Here is a 21,472-nt window from a genome sequence, read left to right as displayed (position 1 = left end):
AGCTAGCAGCTCTAGGTGACGGATGTTTGGACTATTTTAGCATCATCTTCATCTGGTGTCAGTAAAATTTGTATCCTTGGGTCTCTCTTTACATCAGTGGTACAACATATTTTACTTTATTTGAGTTGTGTTGCAGCTCACAACAGCTCTTGTACCAAAACCTGTATGAGGTTTTAGTGGAATTGGTGTGGCTACTATTTTTATTATAACCGTTGATCGTTAATCCGAATGTCAGTCATATTCTTTTACACAATATTTTTTATTGTCAGGTGACAGTCGCTAGCATCGCGAATCTCAGCGTCCGTTATTGCCCACTGGTCTGTGTCTGTCGGACCTAGTTTTTTATAATTGTTTGTCATTGTCTAATTGGGTTTTCTCTTCTCTCTTTTATCACATTTTGTCGCCCCCCTCCTTTTACCGTCGCCTCGGTACCCCAGTGTAGCTAGCCTAATAAAAACCGGGGCTAAAACGGTACACGGCTCCTACTCTATAATTCAGAAGTCAAATATCCTTCCGCTGAGCAGGATAGTCCTTGAACTGAAGTGATTGACGACATAAGTAACGGTAAGTGAGGGTTAATTTTAGGCTGCAGCATTAATATTTAAATTAACGGCTGTGGGCGGTAGTTGGGTGCTTCCACCGCTTTTACACTGCCTGTACCTTGGCAAAGCTTCTTAAAACGACTCAAAAAATAACACGCTTGTTTATGTTCTTAGCAGTATTTTCTGTTTGACATAGACATCTTTTTTTGTATTATCCAGCAGCCCTCCATGGGATCCCAGAGGCCGGGTTGAAAAGGCAGATTGGCTGACGTGATGACGTTACTGGGAGAAGCGACTCTCCTGCGGGCCGACAGCTGATGGGAGTCTCTGTTCCTCCTCTCTCACACACACACAGCCGGGGTCGCATGAGGAGGACATGGAGCCCTAAAATGATCCGCCTAACTGGACAGAAACGTCACTAACTGTCAACTGGAAGCACCGGGAGGTCTCGTGAAGAGTGGACATGTCGCCTGTTGATGAGTTTACAAGATAAAGTATTTTTTTGTGGATCTTTTGTTTTTCGATCATCGGTCAGGAATCTGCCGTTTCTCAAGCTGGAACTAAATCATTATCCCGGTCCTCTCATCCGTTGCCTTGTCATTGAAACCTCATCAGGCAAGGCAGCTCACATCAAGGCAGCACATCACAATGACTTGAATGAGTGCCTTCTGTCTCTGTATGCAGCCCACTTGGCTTATATGAAATCATCAAATCCAGTTTCGCTGAAGTCCGCAGTCTTGTGACCTCATTTGTACTGTTGAGAAAATGTTCACTGATCACTTTTAATTAGTATCGCATATCACTGAGATAGCCGAGGGAAAGCGGACGTACTATGCACCGTTGTCGCTGTCTCACATCTGACACCGAACCAGTAGCCTCAGCGGAGGGGAGACGATCGTAACGGTTCCGACCCCCCCAAAGAACCCCCGACCTCCCCTTTTTTTGGATTGTTTTTTTTTTTTTTTTTTTTTTTTTAATCCACGGGGGTGTAGAGAGTTGCAGGGATGTTCGCCGCCGTGGAGCATGGCCCGGTCCTCTGCAGCGACTCCAACATCCTGTGCCTGTCTTGGAAGGGCCGAGTTCCCAAGAGTGAGAAGGAGAAGCCAGTGTGCAGGAAGCGGTACTATGAGGAGGGCTGGCTCGCTACTGGGAACGGTCGAGGAGTTGTCGGGGTCACGTTTACGTCCAGCCACTGCAGACGGGATCGGCCCACCCCGCAGAGAGTTAACTTCAACCTCAGAGGACACAATAGCGAGGTATGATACGTTTCTTTGGGAAATGCATATTGGGTCATTCCTACTCGATTTAAAAATATGTCTACTGATATTTGTGTTGAAAGGAAAGGTGTATACCTGCCCCACTTCAGCCATGCTCTTTAGAGTGATCATATTTTGTTTTACGGGAAACCTATTTTTCAATATAACTATAAACGATAGACCTAACACTTGTTTCTATTTTTTCGCTCTTACTTTATCGGCAATGATATGTTGTGGTTTCTTTCTTTTGACAAATGTACTTATTGTAAGTCGCTTTGGACAAATGCTTCTGCTAAATGCCCTACATGTTAATGTAAATGTAAACGAATAACTCTCCAAAGGTATTCAAAATCCCTAATTTGTTATTCGTTAACACAGCCACCCTTCTTCTAATAAACTCTACATACACTTGGGGCGGCTGTGTCAATCGGAAATTGGAGGCTCCAGTCCGCATGATAAGTCTCCTTGGGCAAGATACTGAACCCTAAATTGTCCCCGAAGGCTGTGCCATCAGTGTGTGATAGTATGTGAATGAGTTGGATTAGATCCTGATGGGTAGGTGGTAGAGCCCGACCGATTACTGATAAAAAAACACAATAACAACAACAACCAAACACAAAGTTACCAGTATTAAAACACTTGGTAAGCTTCATAAATATAACTTCGAACAAGGCTGGAGACAAATTCTGTTAAGTTCTATAAGGGTGTTTCTTGCGTTTTTATTTTATTTTTAAAATATTCATTTATCGGCCATTATAAATGCTGATACTGATAGTTTGGATATATCGGTCGGGCTCCAGTAGGTGGCTCCTCTTCCATCAGTGTATGACTGGGTGAATGTAGACTGAATGTAATCTAAAGAGCCTTGAGTGGTGGAAAAGACTGGAAAAGTGCTGTAGAAATCCAGGTGCATTTGTAAAGGAATACCACATCAGTTTCTTGACATGAATCCATTAAATGATAGATTATTGATCCCTTTCAAGCAGCCTGCTCAAACCTCCTCAATCTTATACACTTGGGATACAGGGCAATGCAAACGACTGTAAACTTTTACCTTTTTTTATTATAAGTAGCTTTTTTGGGCTCACAGAAATATGATTTAAGAGTATAGTCGTACCTGATTTCCTGGCACTCTTACCTTTCCCCAGCTGCCGATTAATGTGCAGAAAAATGTCCTTGAAGCTGCTATTCTTTGTACGCGTATGTGGCATGTGTTTGACAACTTGTATGTTGTCAAGGCCTCCTTTTAGCTGAATGGTGTCCAGCCCTGTGTCATGACACAGTGTTTCAAGGATTTCTACAGCAGCTCAGTGCATTGTTTTAACTAGTACAGGAGTGTAATTGGTGAAATCATCTTTGTACTTTTTGATTGGATGTAAGACCTGTATACTGTCAGTGGCTCATGGTTTGACCCCCCTGCAGTAGCTCTCCTTCTCCTAGTCAAAACATTTCAGTGTGCCACCCTCTGGCAATGCTCTTATCTCTCGTCATTGTTATACCCTCCAAACTTTCCCATAACTAGTGCATTGAGGCCTTTTGCTTTGTCATTGGAAAGATCACCTGAGTGATGTCGAGGTCTACTGCACGCAATATATGTGAATATTCCTGTCAGTATAGCAGTTCTGGCACAAGTAGATTGGACACAGGTTGCCTTTTCTCTTTTTAGTGGGTGTAGCTGTTGGTCAGATGGAGGAAGGTGCTGTGTCAGCGTTCTATAAGGCAGCTAAAGGGAGAGTGGATGAATCCCTACAGAGAGTGACTGAAGCGCAGCAGAAATGTCATTTAACTCTGCCCACTTGAATGTGATCCAAGTACTGAAATTTCCCTTTTGTTGTTTTGGTGCATGCAATGTGGAGGTGGTTAAACCTACATAACTCCAATTTACCCACTTTTTTTCATGTGAATTTGACTTCATCCATCTATTTGGACTGATTAAAATTCATTATGGCACACATACTTCTGTAGTTAAGTTGGTATCACCGTGATGGAAGGTTTCTGGGATAGGTGTTTTCTCTTTAACTGGATCCCCATATGGTGTTGCACTACCTATCATCAAAATTAAACACATTGCACAGCTCCCCCTCAGTACACCATGCTTTATTCAACAAATGCTCTTGTCCTGCTATCATCATTATCACCAATATCTGGTGAATAAAGCATGGTGTACTGGAGGGAAGACATTTTAATTTTGGTGGACTTGTAATGGAAATGGGCTCACACAGGTCTGCAGCTCGCTGCTAGTGCATTCTAAATGTTAGAAATTGCACCATTCAGTTGCATGCAGCTTTGTGTATCATTTTATTGTAACACTGTTTTTAGATAACGTTTTGTGTAATTTTCTGCATCTTTCAAGATGCTTTTCCCATTAAATACATAACGCTGAGAAAAATGTCCCCACTGCCCTCAGCCCAGCACCAGTAACGTAAGTAGTAATGTCCTCTCCACGTCTAATCTAGATTTGACATGAAGCAATAAATAAATGCCTTGGGAAATGCAAAATCCATCACTCCTCCACCGTATGCATAATTTGGGGTTTCTGACAGTGGTGGAAATCACACTGCCTAATGTATTGTGTCATGATATGACAGATCTGTTCACTCACCCATGTCATTTTTTATCAAGTTCTGGAGAGGAGATGAGAGAATGCTGTTTGCTGTATACAGTCCAACACCATAGGATACCCCAAATGCTTGTTATATTGTCTTGAATACTGCCTGGGTATTGAAATACGTATCAGAACAACTCTTCAAGCCAATATTATTTAATATTTCTTTTAAATTTAGTTTTTAAAATGCCATGTCAATACATTTCGGTAACCTTTCCTTGTCTCCGAAAGCTGCATGCTCAGCAGTCGCATCCCCTGACAGTTTTGTCCTTTAAACGTCAGCGCTGTCATTGAACACTTGTTGTCACTGGTGACGAGTGTCCTTTCACGTAAATTAGCTCGAGTCATGTTGTGAGTGACTACACACAAAAAAATGCAACATGAACTCATCCTGTAGGAGACCAGTCCTGCCAAGATCAATACTCATGTCAGCATGCTTAAGTTTGGCCATTATTCCTGTTGATGTATAGACCAGAGTGTCTTGTGATCATTCTAATGTAAGCAAGCGTCTGAATGGATGTGTCTTTTGGACTCAGCCCAATACTGGCAATGTAGTAAAGTACAGGGTGGATCTTAAGCTGCCAGACATCTGTTAAGAAGAGGGCAGACGAGTAGAAGACTGTATTCCTGTAGAGTGTCGCAGTGGCCCTTCCAGGATAAAGGGTTTGATTTACACTTGAGTCCACCCAGTTTGCACTCATTGCACTACAACATAAAAAGCATCTTGTGTTGCGGTGAAGCTCAACTCTTGTCCTGCTGTAGCACCTATTTTGAAGGCTCTCATGATCTTCTTCAGATAATTAAAAGGTTTTGCAGGCCATGGTCCAAGGCCTGCAGTATATCTCTGATGAGGGTTTGTCGTCCTCTGTGTCTAATTCCCCTTTAGCCAGGGTGAGAGCGATAATTACAAGGTAACAGCTTCAAAGGGAACACGGTGTGTGGTGCCATACTCCTTTTGTTCTGTCTCCCACAGCCAGCCGTTCACAGTGGGTGTCAGGAGAAAACTACTTTGTATTCAATGCTTTTTGTTTTTTTATGGAGCTTGGTTGCTTAGCAGGAGTGCTCGGACCCGTATTGCACTGTCAAGACAGCATAGTATTGGAATTAACTTAGAAGTACCCATTTACATCTATAAATAAAAATGTTTGTTTTTGTGTGCATCCTTGCAGTACACAGTGTTGAAGTTTATTATGACACATTTGGGCCTATTACATTTCTTATTCTTAGGGTTAAGCATAGTTTCAGTGTGCTTGTACTCTCATCCCATTTGATCCCATGAAACATTTGTCTGAGGCTGCTACTAATGATTATTTTCATTTCGTAACCTGTAGAAACATTTTCTAGTCATTGCTTAATCATTTAGTGTTTGAAATGTTCATCACATGTCTCAGAGCCCAATGTGGTGTCTTCAAATAGTTTTTTCTTCCTAAAACCCACAAATAATCACTTTTCAATTATCTAAAAAGACAAAGGAATAAACGAATGTTTGGCATTTTTCACCTTTTTTTTTTTAGAAAATACTTCCTGATTAGTTTTCTGGTGAACAATTATTTGACTAATCATTTCAGCAAAAGTCTTGCCATTGATCAATTTAAAATGTCTACCTTGGTTTCTGTTTCAGATTGATTTAAGGTGTTTGATCATTGGTTGATTAGATTGATGTATTGTTCTGAAAGAGTTTTTATGGCTTTTACAGCTGTTACATTTTTTCGACTAAAAATAAATCAACCAGACAAACACAAGTTCTATTGAAAAATAAAATTGGCTTCAAATGTCCTGATACTATTTTTACATGATTTTCTAAACCGAGCGATTGACCTTTTTTTTGTGTCTGGTCCACTGCACTTAAAATAAAATTGAAAATAGATGAAAGCAATTTGCATCTTTTTATGTGACTGATGCTGCAGCGTAATCCCTGTGGGATATGCATCAGAATAGATCAACACCTCTTTTGACAATCCACTGCTTTTTTCCCCCCATTAAAGTGCAGTCAGATGCTGAACAGACGGAGCACATAGTCACTAGGAGTCCGTTCACGCTACGTGAGAGCTGAACACCCGAGACAGGCTTGACAATGGCTGTCAGCATGTTGACAAGGAAATGTTAGCTGCAACACAGAGTTTGGCCAAATTGTCTGTCAGAATCATGTCAACTGCTAGCTATGCTATTTGTCTTTAGGTATTATCATGTGAGGGAAGTACTTTTTGTTTCTGATGGGAAAATATCCACTGCTCCAATACTGTTACATCTACTGTGTGGCAGTAGGGTGGTTGCGTTTTTGACTCATTTCAATTTAACTTGTACTTTGATTTTTATTATTTTGAAGACTAAGATGCCTCCTGCAACATCATCAACAGCAGCACTGCATTCTGAAACCAATTATTTACAATGGCGTGTGCTGCACCGCTGCGGCTTTTCGCTGGCCGCGCTGCGATGTGCGCTGAATTCAGCGTAGAGCATAATTCACACAGCATCAAAGGCACTTTATGTGTATCTTTGCTACAGTAAGTGGTAGTTATTCACAGTTAGACATTTCAGTGTAACAACAATTCCTTGAGCATGTACACTGTGCGAGAAAGTAGAACATTAAGAGACAATCTCAAGGGGATACGTTGTCATCTGTCTGCTAAAAATATACATCCTTTTCAAGTCCTCAGCACAGTGTCATTGTATTTTTGAAATGTTGAGACTGAAACCCCTTTTCAGTGATGCATGAGAAGTTCTGTGTTTTCTGAAACCGTTGTGCATGCATGGTAGTTAAAAACATGCATTCATACACACCTCGCAACCATTCCCATGACTCTTAGGGGTTGATTATTTCCCAAAGGCAGGGGTCCCACCAATCAGGGACACGCACAGTTCTTTTATATGGGTAGGGAGGATACTGGATGCGTTCTGTGGTGCAGTGCAACTTAACTTAACTAATGCAGGATCACTTTTCATGCTATAATAATAATACAAGACTTTCATAAAAACAACAGTACATCAAATGGTAAATACATCAAACAGTAAGAATTAAGAAATGTGGCTACTTGGGTCAATTGTCAAATGCATTGAATAAGGCAATAGTCAGTGTGACAGAGTATGCCACTCGGAATAAGTGCGTTTTCAGGCAGGATTTAAAGATGGAGACAGAGTCGGAGGTGTGAATGTGTGGTTGAAGGGAGTTCCACAGGTGGGGGGGCTGATCGGCTGAAAGCTCTTGACCCCATGGTGGATACATTGGCAGATAAGGGCTGGATGGTGTTTGTATGTGGATGAGCTCAGAGAGATACACTCGTGCCAGTCTGTGGAGGATCTTGAAAGTGAGGAGTAGGATCTGATTTGATAGGGAGCCAATGGAGTTGCTGCAGGGCAGGAGTGATGGGTTCAGTAGAAGGAGTTCTGGAGATGATGCCAGCGGCTGCGTTCTGGACCAGTTGGAGTGTATGGAGGGATTTCAGAGGAAGAGTTCAGTTCTCAGTGTAACTCGCCTTAGCTTCCATCACCACCTGTTTCCAGACACTTATCTGTGTTCCCTCGTCTTGTTACATTGCCTAACTAGTTCCTTCCTCTGCACCACAGCTCTCCATCCTCGTCTCCCGTCTGTCATGATCTCCTCCCTCATGCTGGTCACAACACTGCCTTTACACGTCTTCCTTTAGAGCACTTTCTTCTGCTCTATCCATGTCTGACCTCTTGACATTAGTAGCTCTCCTCAGGATTGAAGAGTACACAACCCATTCACTGCATTAAAATGGTCTCACCAAATGTGCTTAGTGGAAATGGCTTTAGTGTGCTAATCCATCCTTGGAGAGGACATGTTGCATAACACTCTTGAATCCCCACAGACTCTTCCTCAGTTCCAGGTGCACTTGTCTGCTTGCTAGAAATATTCCAAGAGAGACAGCGTGGCCTCTGCAGTGCAGGTTCTTTTTGCTATGAGCGGGGTTTGTTGTCCCAGACGTACATATCTAGACACAGGGTTGCTTTGTCTCAGAGTTGTGCTACTTGCAACATAAAATCTCTTCATTTCAGCCGACACAGCAAACAGCTGTGAAGACAAAACAGGAAATTTAAGCACCAGACTACTCTTATGTCATTGTGTATGCTGCCTCATCTTTACTGTTTTTGTTTTTCGGACACACTTACACATTTCTCTACCCGTTTGATTCAGCTTAACCCATTGCTTTGGCATTTTTTATAAATGAATACAGTCGATGGATCTAAGGATTGGCAAAAAACGATCAAATACAACATATAAAACTGTAGACAAGTTATCATGTTGTGATGCTACTGATTTATTTATGCGTGTCATTGAATGTCATGAATCATATTCATGATTCTTATGCATGTCTCATTGCATCAAAACGTGAGCCTGCATATATGGTTGTGAAGTTATTGCTGCTGTGTGCCCAAGTAGAACTATCATATGGTACTGACCTAGCTGAAAACCTCCCGATCAATCGGTGCATCTCTACAGACGAGCCATTATCTCCACCTTGCCAACTCCCAGTGTACAGTTTGTCAGTTTGCTACCTTCCTTGAGCTTTGCATCATTCACATCCTGTGATAGGAAATGTGAATTTAATGAACAGATATTGGTATTGATTAGAGTTTTATACCTGCTCTAGTCATAAACATTTAAGATTCTACTTACACTAAAGGTCCCGTCCCATTGCCCTTCCTGTCACACTGCAAATCACTCTGGCTCTACTTAACTCACTCTGCCTTCCTTGCTTTTGTATCAGCACAGCGCTCCGAGTTTTGCATCTGATTTAATATAATTTCAGACCCAGAATCAGAGGAGAGGTAGGGCTTGTGCAGGGAAAGGGGAGAGTATTTTATAGCTTGCGTACACTGCATCAGGTTTTATTGTCAGCCAGGTGGTCTTGATTTTCTAATGCTTCTCAGTAGACAAGCAGTGGGACTGACATTTTTTAATCAAGCTCTTACTAGTACTTTTCATTTTTTTATTCTGTTTTACTGATGGATAAGTCTGTTTTGATGCTAGCCTAATAACTTAAAGCAAGTGGATGTGTACTTCAATTTCATCTTGCAGTGCGTAGTTTTATTTTAGGTATGTGCATGTAAAAAGAAAAGGCAGCTATACTTTGATGTCCTATTCCACTATGCCTGCCTACTCAACACCATAACCTTTTTGCAAAAAAAAAAGTCCTTTGTGCTCGGGACCAGTGTTGCCATTGACCTGTGCTCATGACTGCACGACCGTGACACTGCACTGTCACAGTGTCCTTTCACTCGTGCTGACTCCAATGTAACCCAAAGCCGTCCCTTGATTTGATTTGGTATTCTCGGTTAAGTTGCTAAGATCAGCTCAGCTCCCAGTCTCCAAATCCCAGGAAGAGACCAGGGCTGCAGTGACAGCAGCAAGGCACTGCAGGAGTGAAGACCGTGCCAACTTCCCAAGGAGTGGTCATGCACTGGCCAAAGTGCAGAATTAACAGGATCATGTAGTCTCCTCCTCTCTTACTAGGTATTTGTTATCCTGGCTTGAAAGCATGCAGCTCTAGTATCGCTGCATGATTGCAATTTTCTTGGCAGTTTCCAATAATTTTTTAATGAAATGCTAATTCCTGTATTTTTTTCCAATCAGGCTGTAATTTTTACTTCTCTACAATGATTGTGAACTAGACAAGTTTTTCCAAGTCACTCATGCAGTATTCATGATTATCCCAATAATACATCTGTCTGCATTTTTAAAATGCATGGTTTTGTCTTTGACCATGCAGTACATATTAATGAATGGATGTGAAAGATCAGTTCTGCATTTGTTTTACATATTTGCATGTGCCTTTCTTTGCCGTGATCCCTCTGGCCCCTCGCTGTCCTGCGGCTCCTCACCTCTTATCCCGGCTGTCTCCATGTGATGTCTGATCTCCCAGATCGCTGCGTCACAGCGAGGTGCTCAGCTGTCCCCCTCGCGGGATGCCTGACCAGCTCACACTAATCTCCACGCAGAGCTAAATTTACACACGCATACACAGATTATTCCCACCTCCATGAGGCTGCAGATAAGCGTGCACACACGCAAGACACAGCATGTGTAAACCTTATGCTAATTTCTTTTCCTTTTTTTTCGGCTTTGTTTGTTTAAGTACGGTGTATAAATTGTTAGAATTCTGCAAACTGGAGCTCGTACCTAATCTGAAGCCTCATGTCTACACTGGCTGGAGCTGAATTGGATTGTATAATACCATCCGGAAAATCCATTTTTCTCACCAGAGGTTGCAGACAGTGTATGAGTACAGTAACAAGACAGATTTGTATTCCCCAAATGAGATCCTTGAGCATGGAAATTTGTTATCTTTGACAATACTTCTGCCCAAGCTTGTCAGCTTTGCACCCACTGAGCACTGTCTGCTGTATCAGATGACTGCTGTGGCTGAATTATAGATGACAGGCCGTTTTGTAATGGTCCGGGAACATGGTCAACTCAGTCAGAATGACATAGATGTCTTAGCTGCAGACCCTCAACAGGCCAGGTCTTATTGTTTCCTCTTTCCTGCAGTTGACAAGCAAACACAGTCTTCATATAGAACAATATCAACACTGTGAAAACACAGTAAATCTGCTCACCGGACACCTTATTGCTGAGGGAGCGGGGCCAGGAGAGCAATGAATCTTACTGTTCACTCATTATGCTAGATGGTGTATTCTTATAAACATGTTTGTGTGAGAGAGCACTTTAAGTTCACCTACGATAACCCTCTCTTTTATCACTTCAGACATTTAACAACACACAAGGCAGTGACTAATAGGGGAACCATGCAAATGAATGCAAATGATTGGTGACTGGAGTTACCTCAGCATTGTTGCTTTAATTGCATAGAAGCATCTTGTACTAGAAAATGTAATGAAAATGATTGTCTTTTACCCTTTTTTAACTATATTTATAGAGGCATTGCTCTCTTGCATTATACTAATGATACTAATAATTATTGTTATTATAATTATCATCTTAATAATTTATCTTATTTTCTGTTAAGAGAAAAGAGAAGTCAACTCTAGATGCGCCAAATGTTGTTCTATCATGCATACCATTAATAATAAAGTGGAAGCGTGTAATATGTGTTTTTCCCGTGTACAAATTCCTCTGGCACGTGCCGAGGAATTGGAGAGATGCTACATGCAGCAGGGAAATCGACCTATTGTTGAATCAACTTAAAAAAGAGAGACATGATTTGTCAGTGTCAACACTGGCATTACAGGAAAATCAAAGGCCTTAATGGCCAAGGCATTGAAAAGCAGCATGTAAGCCATTCAGGAGGTAAATGCAAGCAATATCAATTGCATATCAATAATTTTGATCGATGGATCATAGTGTTTCTTTAGGCTACAATCATTATAATTCCCCTACAACATATGATGATCTCAATTTGATAGTAGGATATGGGTTTTTCCTTCCTCCAATTGAAACTTTTTTCTTTTTTTGGACCAACAATTTCTCGATTGTGAACACAAGATGCCTTTTTTCTTGTTCTCGACCACTTGTGAAATATTCTTTTACCTAAGGTAAGAGCAAAAATGTGTGTTTGCGCGAGGTGAGGAAGGCAATGGTGTTGTTGGGGGTTAAAAAGCATGACTGCTTTGCTGATCCAACTCTCCTCCACTGATCTGTTGCACTTGCACTCAGTGTGTAAGCCCCACTAAAACCCTCCCTGTATTGTGTGGTTGAGCATGTCCAGCCCACGTGCTTCACTCAGCACGAGCAGAGCTGCTCCCGGTTTAGGATTATTCCTCTGGGAATAGGCTGAGTCACGCTACAGAAGAACAGACCGGGAGAGGGACCTGGATGGAGTTTAAACTAGGTGTCCTGAAGATGGGTGACACCGATACAATAAACAATTGATAGCCGTTTTGTCAAAGATGGACAAGTGTGATATGGTTAGACAACGTTCTGATAAGAGACGCAATAATCACATTTCTTTGTGTGTAATATTCAAGCTATTAACAGCTCCTTTGCGACTTCATCAAAATGAGGTTAACCCACTTTGTGATATATTTTCATCTGGTTCGATGCTAAATTTAGCTCAATGAAATGTCAGAACTTGGATTTTAGTTTCTGGATCTTAAGCGTTTCAGCTGATGGCCCAATTTAGCACGACTTGCAGTGAATGTGAAGGCAAGAGTTGAGAGTTTGATCGAGGGCACACTGACAAGGCATCGTGTTGTTGATCTTCTCCCATTATTTGTTGTAGTTAATGGGGCAATGCGATGTCAAAGGAAGGCCACTAAAATATAAAGTACAATCTGTGATTATTATGATTACTTTGCATATCTCATCTATGAAAGTACTTATTTTACTAGAGAACACTGACCGTGTCACAGACCGTCATAAAGACACAGTCCCTCTAATTATTTTTCTGTGTCTCTAAGGTGGTCTTGGTGCGGTGGAATGAGCCCTTCCAGAAACTGGCTACCTGTGACACAGATGGAGGGATCTTCGTTTGGATCCAGTATGAGGGCCGCTGGTCCGTGGAGCTGGTCAATGACCGTGGAGCGCAGGTAAAATCCATTACACAGAAATAAGTCAATAATTAAAAGTGTAACGTACATCATACATTGACTAATTGTTTCAGTTCTTCATTACAAATACTGATTGTTCCAATGACATCAAGGTGCTGGTGGTGTACACAACAGTTGAGGTGTATAAAAAGGTGGATTTGTTGGATAACAATCTAGCTGATCTTTTTAATAATCAAGCTAGCGTCTCATTATCATCATTTCATTGTTCTCTGTGTTTTGTGCCCTGTAGGTGAGTGACTTCACTTGGTCCCATGATGGTACCCAGGCTCTCATCTCCTACCGTGATGGCTTCGTACTGGTGGGGTCAGTCAGCGGGCAGAGACACTGGTCCTCCGAGATCAACCTGGAAAGCCAGATTACCTGTGGTATCTGGACCCCCGATGACCAGCAGGTAACGCAGACGCACAGCCCAGAATTGTGACTGGTTCACTGTTTCTGCCTAGCACTTTGCCAGCCTTTTAATGCCAATAGACAGAAGTTTTAGGTTGTCATTTGCCACTTGTAGAGTGTGGACTTGTCATTCAGAAGGCAGAAGCCTGAGGGATATCATCTTTGAGTGACAGCAATCATCCTCGGTCTTGAATGTTGGGGTTTTGTTAGGCTATGTTCTTGCTTTCATGCTGTCAGCTCAGTCTTTATAATGCTTCTTTGCCATTGTTCATCCCATTTATGTCTATTTCTCCTTGTGATATGGCTTTCTATGTCCTTGTTTGCTCTCAGTTGGCTTCTTGTCTGTTTAGTGCGTCTCTCTGTCCCTCTTTTTGAAGTGAAATGTCTTGTTTTTTTTCTCTTCTTCTCATTAAACACCCTTTAACTATTTCTCTCTAGGTGTTGTTTGGTACTGCAGATGGACAGGTGATAGTGATGGACTGCCATGGTCGCATGCTGGCCCACATTCTGCTGCACGAATCGGATGGCATCGTAGGCATGTCCTGGAACTATCCCAGTTTCCTGGTGGAGGACAGCAGTGAGAGCGACACAGATTCTGACGACTACTCCCCACTGCAAGGTAAGCTGCTCTGGGTTTGATTTGCATAGACTCCTCTTTGTGGCTTCACATCTAAAAAACATTCAACTGAAACATGTCCAGAGTAGCCATTATATAAGAGTTTACTCTGATGTAGAATTAGAGAGTAATATACATTTACCAGTAAGGAGTTGCTGCCTATAGGGACTGTAGTGCAGGGGTTTAGTAGTTACCTCCTCGCAGAAGAAAGCAGATCTGTGACAATCTCAACTCCTCCCATCCTTTACTGCTCTATCAATTTGTCCTCATGCTCTTAGTCCTTAGGGACAGGGAAAGATTTCGAAATTGGGGGCCCCAGGTGGGGACACAAGTTATGACTGTTACCTGTTAAACATTTTATTTGGTTTGGATTATAGAATTGTGCAGAAATGCAAAAGGTTTTAAAGTAATTTGTCACGCTGATCTCAAAGGCTAATCTGTGCCATGTAATGAAGCTTTAGAAGGAGGAAGGTGACTATTCAACTATTTTCCACTTCTCTGCCAGTTGTGAAGACGGGGAGGGAAATGCACATTAAAACAAAAGAGTGTGACCAAAAGCAAGATGGGTGGGGGGCTGCGGTGAAAGATGGAGGGCAGGAGGTGGAGGCGGAGGAGGATTTGGCTGACATTGCCATTGGACCTCCTTTTTGCTCTTAATGCTGCAATGTCGTCGTCATACCCGGTTGTTCCTGGCTCAAAATGAGACAGAGGTGGTAGCATCCTGATCATGTGCACACATTTGCGTTTACACTGTTCTGGACCGTGTATGGTCAATGTGCTCAATTGTTGCCAGGTTGTTACAGAGATACTCAGTGGTGTCTTTAATGTGAATCCCTGGATATTAAATGTTTATTTGCAAGCTGTTGAGGTCCCAGTAATATTTATTCTTAAAGTGTACCATATCACATGTGATGGTTAAGTGTTGTTTGAGACTGAGAATATGACCACAAACGTTGGTATACTAAATATCTTGTAAAATGTTAGCTTTCCCCTCTCAGAATCTCTTACAAGACACTTTTATAGGCAACCCTTCCACATTATATAATTTATTTGGATTATTTCATTACCTTATTTCAATTATTTGCTTTGGCACTGTGGTGGTCATGTTCTCGGATGTCTTGTAACTAATATCATGTTCTACAGATGTCTATTTTAACTTTTGTATTTGTTAAAGCGTGGAAAAACATTGATTAAATAGACTATAAAAAATATATTGAACTACTTTATTTCCTTCAATTTCAACAGTATAGACGGACACACATTGGTGTTGTAGTCGCAGTACAAGACTGTGTTCAGGCACACATGGTCATAAATGCCAGCTGGCGACATAAAACTATATTAAAACCTGTTCCATGTGACTGATCATGAAATATATTGTTTTCTTTTGTGATTTCTATTTATTTTTTTTCTGCTGTGGTGGCAAAGAATGTTACCATTGGAAACACTTCTGGCGCATTTTGAAAGTGCAATGACTGATTGTGTATTTTCATCATTCACTCAGTCGGAGTAATTGACAAACATTTGCGTTTATAGGGCTGGCTCCCACTTTGCTGTGGTCCAGCAAAAAAAAAAACCAGACGGCTCTTTTCTTCCTCTTTGGCAGCACCTCTCCTAGTTCACTATACTGATTACGATCCAGCTGCATCATGTTGACGTTATGCTTCTGCCGTTACAAATGATCGAAATGCACCAAGTGTTAGACAAAATTTGACGAAATAGTCGATTGTGACTGTATTGTCAATGGTGCTTTCTCGTGTGTGAGTTTTTTTTTTTTTTTTTTTTTTTTTTTTTGTATTGCCTGCCTACACTGGAAGCCTAAAGACACATACAATGGTAGTAATTAAGAACAGCCAACAGTGAGCATGAGAGGGTAGCTGATGAGTTCACTGTCCGATGACGATACATAGATGCCCAGTGTGTATGCGGTACACCGGAACATGTCACAAGGGAAGAGTTGCATGTGGTTAGCTTTCCCCACTCTCATGTTGCCCTTTTGTCTTTCGCCTCCTTTTTCTCTTGAGCTTAATTAGTCCCAGTTGCTAAGGCTGTGTTGGTGAGAGTTTGTCCTCCTCCTGCTTTGCCATTTCTCCCCTCACTTCACTGTGAGCCACATGGGAAAGCTGAAAAGTGAATGCCTAAGCCGGAACACTGATTATGCTCTAACTCACTAATTAAACCAGTCAATATTGATTGATTGGTACTGATAGAAATGATCTCTCAAGTGAACCTGACTGAGACACTAGATCGCCTCTTCCTCCACCTGCCAGATCTCTCTATCATGATGTATGATGATGATGACCCATTATCACTGCACAGCACAACACACTGCATTTACAGCAGCATCATACATCTCATTTAATGCTAAACAAAAACCCATTGTGAACTGATTACTAAAGAGGAGTAGTAACTGTATTTGACTGAAGATCACAAGCAGAGGTGGATATTTTATTAGTTTGTATTTGGGTCATTGAAAGTACAGACTCAAGGATGTTTTAATGGAACACATAGTTGTTTGAAGGTGTTTTATATATAGTAGTCTGACTAAGAATGCCACTTGTTTGCAGCTATACAAGCAGGAGGTGAGGTGTGCTGAGAGCATGTTCGTGAAGTAGTTTATTCTTATGAATATTAAAAATTGTTTGAAAAGAGAGCAATCCATTACTTGACTCCTTTGATTAGACATCGATTGACATTCACTCTCCACAACACATTTACTTTGTCTCTTCCCAGTGCAAAGCCAGAAACCACTGCTGACAGTCAGCTTCACCTCGGGAGACATCAGCCTGATGAACAACTACGATGACCTCTCTCCCACCCTCATCCGCACTGGTCTTAAAGGTGTGTTATCATTAATGCACGTCCAAGTGCTCCAGTAACATTGTCTCTCTCTTGTGTTTCATCCTCTCACTCACTCGTTAATAAATATGTACATGTCTTAAAGAATGGTATGTTTTCTATCTTTTTATTATTTTATTTTTATTATTTCTATTATGGTTTTCACCTGTGACTGGTGCTGTAGACGTGGTGGTCCAGTGGTGCTCGCAGGGAGACCTCCTTGCAGTGGCAGGGATGGAGAGGACCCTCCTCTCCCCAGACCCCTCCTGTCCTCCCCCCACCAGGAATGCCCTCGTTAAGTTCTACAACGTTCGGGGTGAACATATCTACACACTGGACACACCAGCACAGGTGATCAGCTTTAACAGGGCCAAACCTGACTAATGAGTAGTGTGAGTCACAGTACTCAAAATTGTATGTATTGTCTTTCCCTTCCTCAAGACGTATTTGAAGGCTTAAGATGTCACTAGCTGGAGACAAATGTATGAAAAATACTAATTAGAACCTGTGTCCACAAAGCGTATTTATCTGAGCACAAACATCTTTTTTCAATAAGCTGCCTGGAGAAAAGGCACTGCATCCAGCATATTTTTTTCTAAGCACTCTGCCGTTCTTGTGCCGCTGCTCTGGGCACTTCAAGTTGAAGCTTTCGCTTTTCAAAAAACGCCGGTGACGTCATTGTTAATGTCATTGAGATCGAAAATAGAGGAGAAGCTTGTTTTGGCTGCGTTCAGACACCGTCATAACAAAAAAAGAAAAGCCCATTTGTAGGACCAGATTGGTCGTACATTGAATGTTGTTGCTGAGTGTTGACTTTTATCATCTTACACGTTGTCTCGATGGATCATCCTACTTGCTGTAACGTTACGGCTGTCAGATTGAGTGGTGGCAAACTTGTCCCTACAAAATATGAAGCTAGCATCCTCTGCTGCTGCTGGTGGAAAAAATTAACAATGTTAAACAAATAAATAGTAGCCCAAATAGATCATAAAAGCAAAGGGGCGATGCTAGTCTATCATACAACTGTGGGTTGAGTGGTGATAATATTTACATTAACATTTTTGAATGGATGTAGTAAAGAATGTAGTAAATGTGACAACCAATCTTACCCTCTCTCCAATGTATCTCCTCAATGACCCTGCAGCGCCCCATCACTACGTTGTGTTGGGGTCACCGGGACTCTCGTCTGTTCTTGGCATGTGGCCCGGCCCTCTACGTGGTGCGGGTGGAGCACCGCGTTGCCAGCCTGCAGCTACTCTGCCAGCAGGGCATCGCTACAGCAGTGAAGGAGGAAAAAGATGTTACCAAGCTCACTATGCCTTCCCGCCTCTGTTCTTACGTCACTACTGCTTTTGTCCCTACCATCAAGGTAATGAAGACGGGGAGGGTGCTAGATCTATTGGGGGGAAAAAATTAAAACAAATATGAAGAGCCACCTGAAAATTGACTTGATGCTTCGCATTCATAACCTGAGATTAGCCTACTTTACAAATATCCCCAGGCAGAGTGTAGCTATGCATAACACACTAGAAAGAGCAGTACACTTTACCTAAAGTTGTTGTGGTTTTCTCTTTCAGCCACCCATCCCTGATCCCAACAACATGCGTGATTTTGTGAGCTACCCAACAGTTGGAAACGAGCGTCTGCACTGTACAATGAAGCGTACGGAGGATAACCCTGAGGTGGGGGGTCCCTGCTACACTCTGTACCTGGAGTACCTTGGAGGTCTGGTGCCTATCCTCAAAGGCCGACGAATAAGTAAACTGCGTCCAGAGTTTGTGATTATGGACCCCAAGACAGATGGGAAAACAGGTAAAACTGAGCTTACAGAACAAAATACTAAAACATCAATTGTACATATAGGCTATAAAAACTGAGCTTTTCATTTATGGTATATGTCTAAGAAGGATGGACATACATTGTCAATTTTTTTTTAATAGTTTTCGGCTGTGTACATTTTGCAGCAATGGCCCGCCAGGTCCAGATAACTTAACTTCAACGTTAGCAAAGTCAAAATTCTAATGTCTAACTAAAGCTAATGTAACCGGGCAAAATCAGTTTGCAATGTTCACACGTAAAATCTGTTTGGTATGTTGATACGTAAGGCTTTGTTCACACGTAACTTCTTATTAGCTGTAGTTCAAGCGTGAAACACTTTGCTTGTTGCCAGACTTTGCACTTTGCCCGTCATTTCATTAAATTAGAGCCCAGTGAATCGTAATACCCATAACGTTACTTCAATAAACGTTTGTATTAAAATATTCCTGATTGCATTTTCAGAAAATCCCAAAAATTCCAAAATGTACTTTCTTTGTTTTTGAGAAAACCAATTATGTGTATGTTCCAATCATAACATACACACAGTACATGTTTTAATAGCAACAATTTTGTAGAGATTCAAATGGAACTGCTAAATGAATCCCTCCCAGACACATTTTCCTTTCCCAGTACTTTTCCAGTTATTTGAGTTTCTTGAGTTGGCACTCAGATTGAGAACGTTATAGTCACATCGAGGCAGACAGGGCCCATGTTAATTAAAAGCTACTTAATGGGTACTCTGATGGCCTCTGGGTTCCTCATAAATCAACCCGCACCCTCCCCACACAGTGATAAATGAAGCCAGCCATGAAATGGTTCCAGCCAATTCACACTTTAATGTCCATCAAATAAATTAGCTTGACCTAAACTAAAGTAGCAATGGTTCACAGACTTCTTATGATTGAGGAAAAAGAGAAGAATTGAAACTACTGAAAAATGATTTGGACTGAATAGGTTTGAATGTGTATCTGTAGAAATGGTGGAACATTTCTGCTGCATGATTTGTAAAAAAAAATATGAAGGTGCATGCCTCCAGGTTGTTAAAGTAGTTTTATTATATTATTTATTGTAATATAACGACTGTAGAGTCCGACCAAATGACAGTCCTTGGGTTTCTTGAAAGGCGCTATATAAATTCCATTCATTATTATTATTATTATTATTATTATTATTAGAGTATCTTACATTTGTATTCCCTTCTTCCCTGCCTGATTTACTCCATAGGACAGGCCCATTCAACTCGTGGCCCGCGTGCCAACTCCCGCCCACCAATCAAGCTTGACAGTTCTGTTCATAAAATGTAAAACCCAAAGAGAAAAAATCCCACAAATAACGGGCACTTTGCCAGAATACATCGTTAATTTTCTCCACGGTGAAAGACAAATTAATAACGGATAATGCTGCAGCGTGAATATATTTTCTATATCTGTGATCCGTGCGGCACAGACCGATGAAGCAGAGCAGCGCTGTGCAGCAGCAAGTTATTTAGACCATTAGGTGAAGTGAGAATTGTATTAAGTACAATATTTTTTCAGTATGCCTCATTTTAAAAACAAATCGCCAAGGTTTAGCATATAGGTTTTTATTATCCTATGTTTTGACGAGAAATGTGTGTAATATCTGGAGTGTCAGAAATATGTCAAAATTTACTATTCTTCACATCCTCCATCTTGTTTTCTCTCCTCAGATGAAATATACGGCAACAGTCTGATATCTGCCATGATTGACAGCTGTAACTGCTCCGACTCCAGTGACATTGAGCTGAGTGATGACTGGGTTGGCAAGAAATCCCCAAAGATTTCTAGGGGTAGCAAATCCCCCAAACTTCCCAGGTAACGAGACACCTGACACTGCAGCATGTCATCCTAAACTAATATTTCCTCTTTTTTTCATATGATACTTGGTTCTGTGAACCATCAGCAGCCAATGGACTGTGTGGAATAGAAAAAGGTTCAGTCCACACAATATTAAACAGATCAAGTTATAAATGTGTGCACTACATATTGCACATTTATTTGTATATCAGTTTGAATCAGGAAACTATTTTGTACCCAGTTATTTGGTTTAGATGCTTCTGTGAAAGCAGAGAACCACGGCTGCATGCAGATGTCTTAGATTGCTGTCGATCTATCTTCCAACAGCATGAAAACATAACAATTTACCTTTAACAATGTGTATTAGTAATAAAGTTAATATATGGATGCCAGACTGATAAAGTTAGTCTGCCATCCCAGTAGTATTCTCCTAAAGTAGTCTTCTTTCCCATTTTATTAACCCTTTTATATAAATATCTAATGAAATGTTTTAGTTTTGTTTCTTGGTTCCACTGCATGCCTAAACCTTCTTTTTTTATTTGCTACCTTCTCTGTAGAGACTTAGTTTGTCCCTTTACCAACAGGATCAACATTGATCCCAGAAAATCGCCCAAACTTTCCCGTGCTACGCAAGAGATATCCAGGTCACCACGATTACCTATACGGAAACCCTCAATTGGGTCACCAAGTCTAACACGGAGGGAATTTCCTCTAGATGACATCACTCAGGTAACAGTCAAACTATTTAAGGTGAATTCATTTGTTTGGGAAGCCGGTGAGGGATCCATTCCCATCACCTATGGATTGGTCAGGTCGCGTTTGTGTCCAGGCGTGTGGGCAATGTTTTTGTTCAATGATAAGCTCACACATTTCACTATTTCCAGTGTATTTATTCTATAGATTGTTTTATGTTTTCTTAGAAAATAATACGATTCTCTTTGTTCCTGTCATGCAGCAAAATTACCTTGCTCAGGTCACATCCAATATTTGGGGAACAAAGTTCAAGATTGTGGGGCTTGCCACGTTCTTGCCAACTAATCTTGGTGCAGGTAATCACTCAGCAGCTT

At 41.3% G+C, this 21,472-nt stretch overlaps 1 protein-coding gene across 2 annotated transcripts in view; it reads left to right on the top strand.

Annotated features, from left to right (window-relative positions):
* tulp4a (TUB like protein 4a) overlaps nucleotides 1–21,472 on the top strand; it is a 28,088-nt gene that overhangs the window by 531 nt on the left and 6,085 nt on the right. Inside the window, exons 2-12 of one of the 2 annotated variants that reach the window (XM_084030360.1) lie at nucleotides 762–1,798; nucleotides 12,783–12,911; nucleotides 13,162–13,323; nucleotides 13,761–13,941; nucleotides 16,669–16,776; nucleotides 16,958–17,124; nucleotides 17,918–18,142; nucleotides 18,351–18,585; nucleotides 20,279–20,423; nucleotides 20,963–21,134; nucleotides 21,361–21,454. In XM_084030360.1, the coding sequence (XP_083886486.1) occupies nucleotides 1,547–1,798; nucleotides 12,783–12,911; nucleotides 13,162–13,323; nucleotides 13,761–13,941; nucleotides 16,669–16,776; nucleotides 16,958–17,124; nucleotides 17,918–18,142; nucleotides 18,351–18,585; nucleotides 20,279–20,423; nucleotides 20,963–21,134; nucleotides 21,361–21,454 (1,870 nt within the window). In that variant the 5' untranslated portion in view covers nucleotides 762–1,546. The remainder of the gene's footprint in view (nucleotides 1–761; nucleotides 1,799–12,782; nucleotides 12,912–13,161; nucleotides 13,324–13,760; nucleotides 13,942–16,668; nucleotides 16,777–16,957; nucleotides 17,125–17,917; nucleotides 18,143–18,350; nucleotides 18,586–20,278; nucleotides 20,424–20,962; nucleotides 21,135–21,360; nucleotides 21,455–21,472) is intronic. The other variant, XM_084030361.1, reaches the window with a different exon arrangement.

This window comes from Eutrigla gurnardus (genome assembly GCF_963514095.1).
Source record: "Eutrigla gurnardus genome assembly, chromosome: 16".
Lineage (NCBI taxonomy): Eukaryota > Metazoa > Chordata > Actinopteri > Perciformes > Triglidae > Eutrigla > Eutrigla gurnardus.
This window is presented reverse-complemented; position numbering and strand designations above follow the sequence as displayed.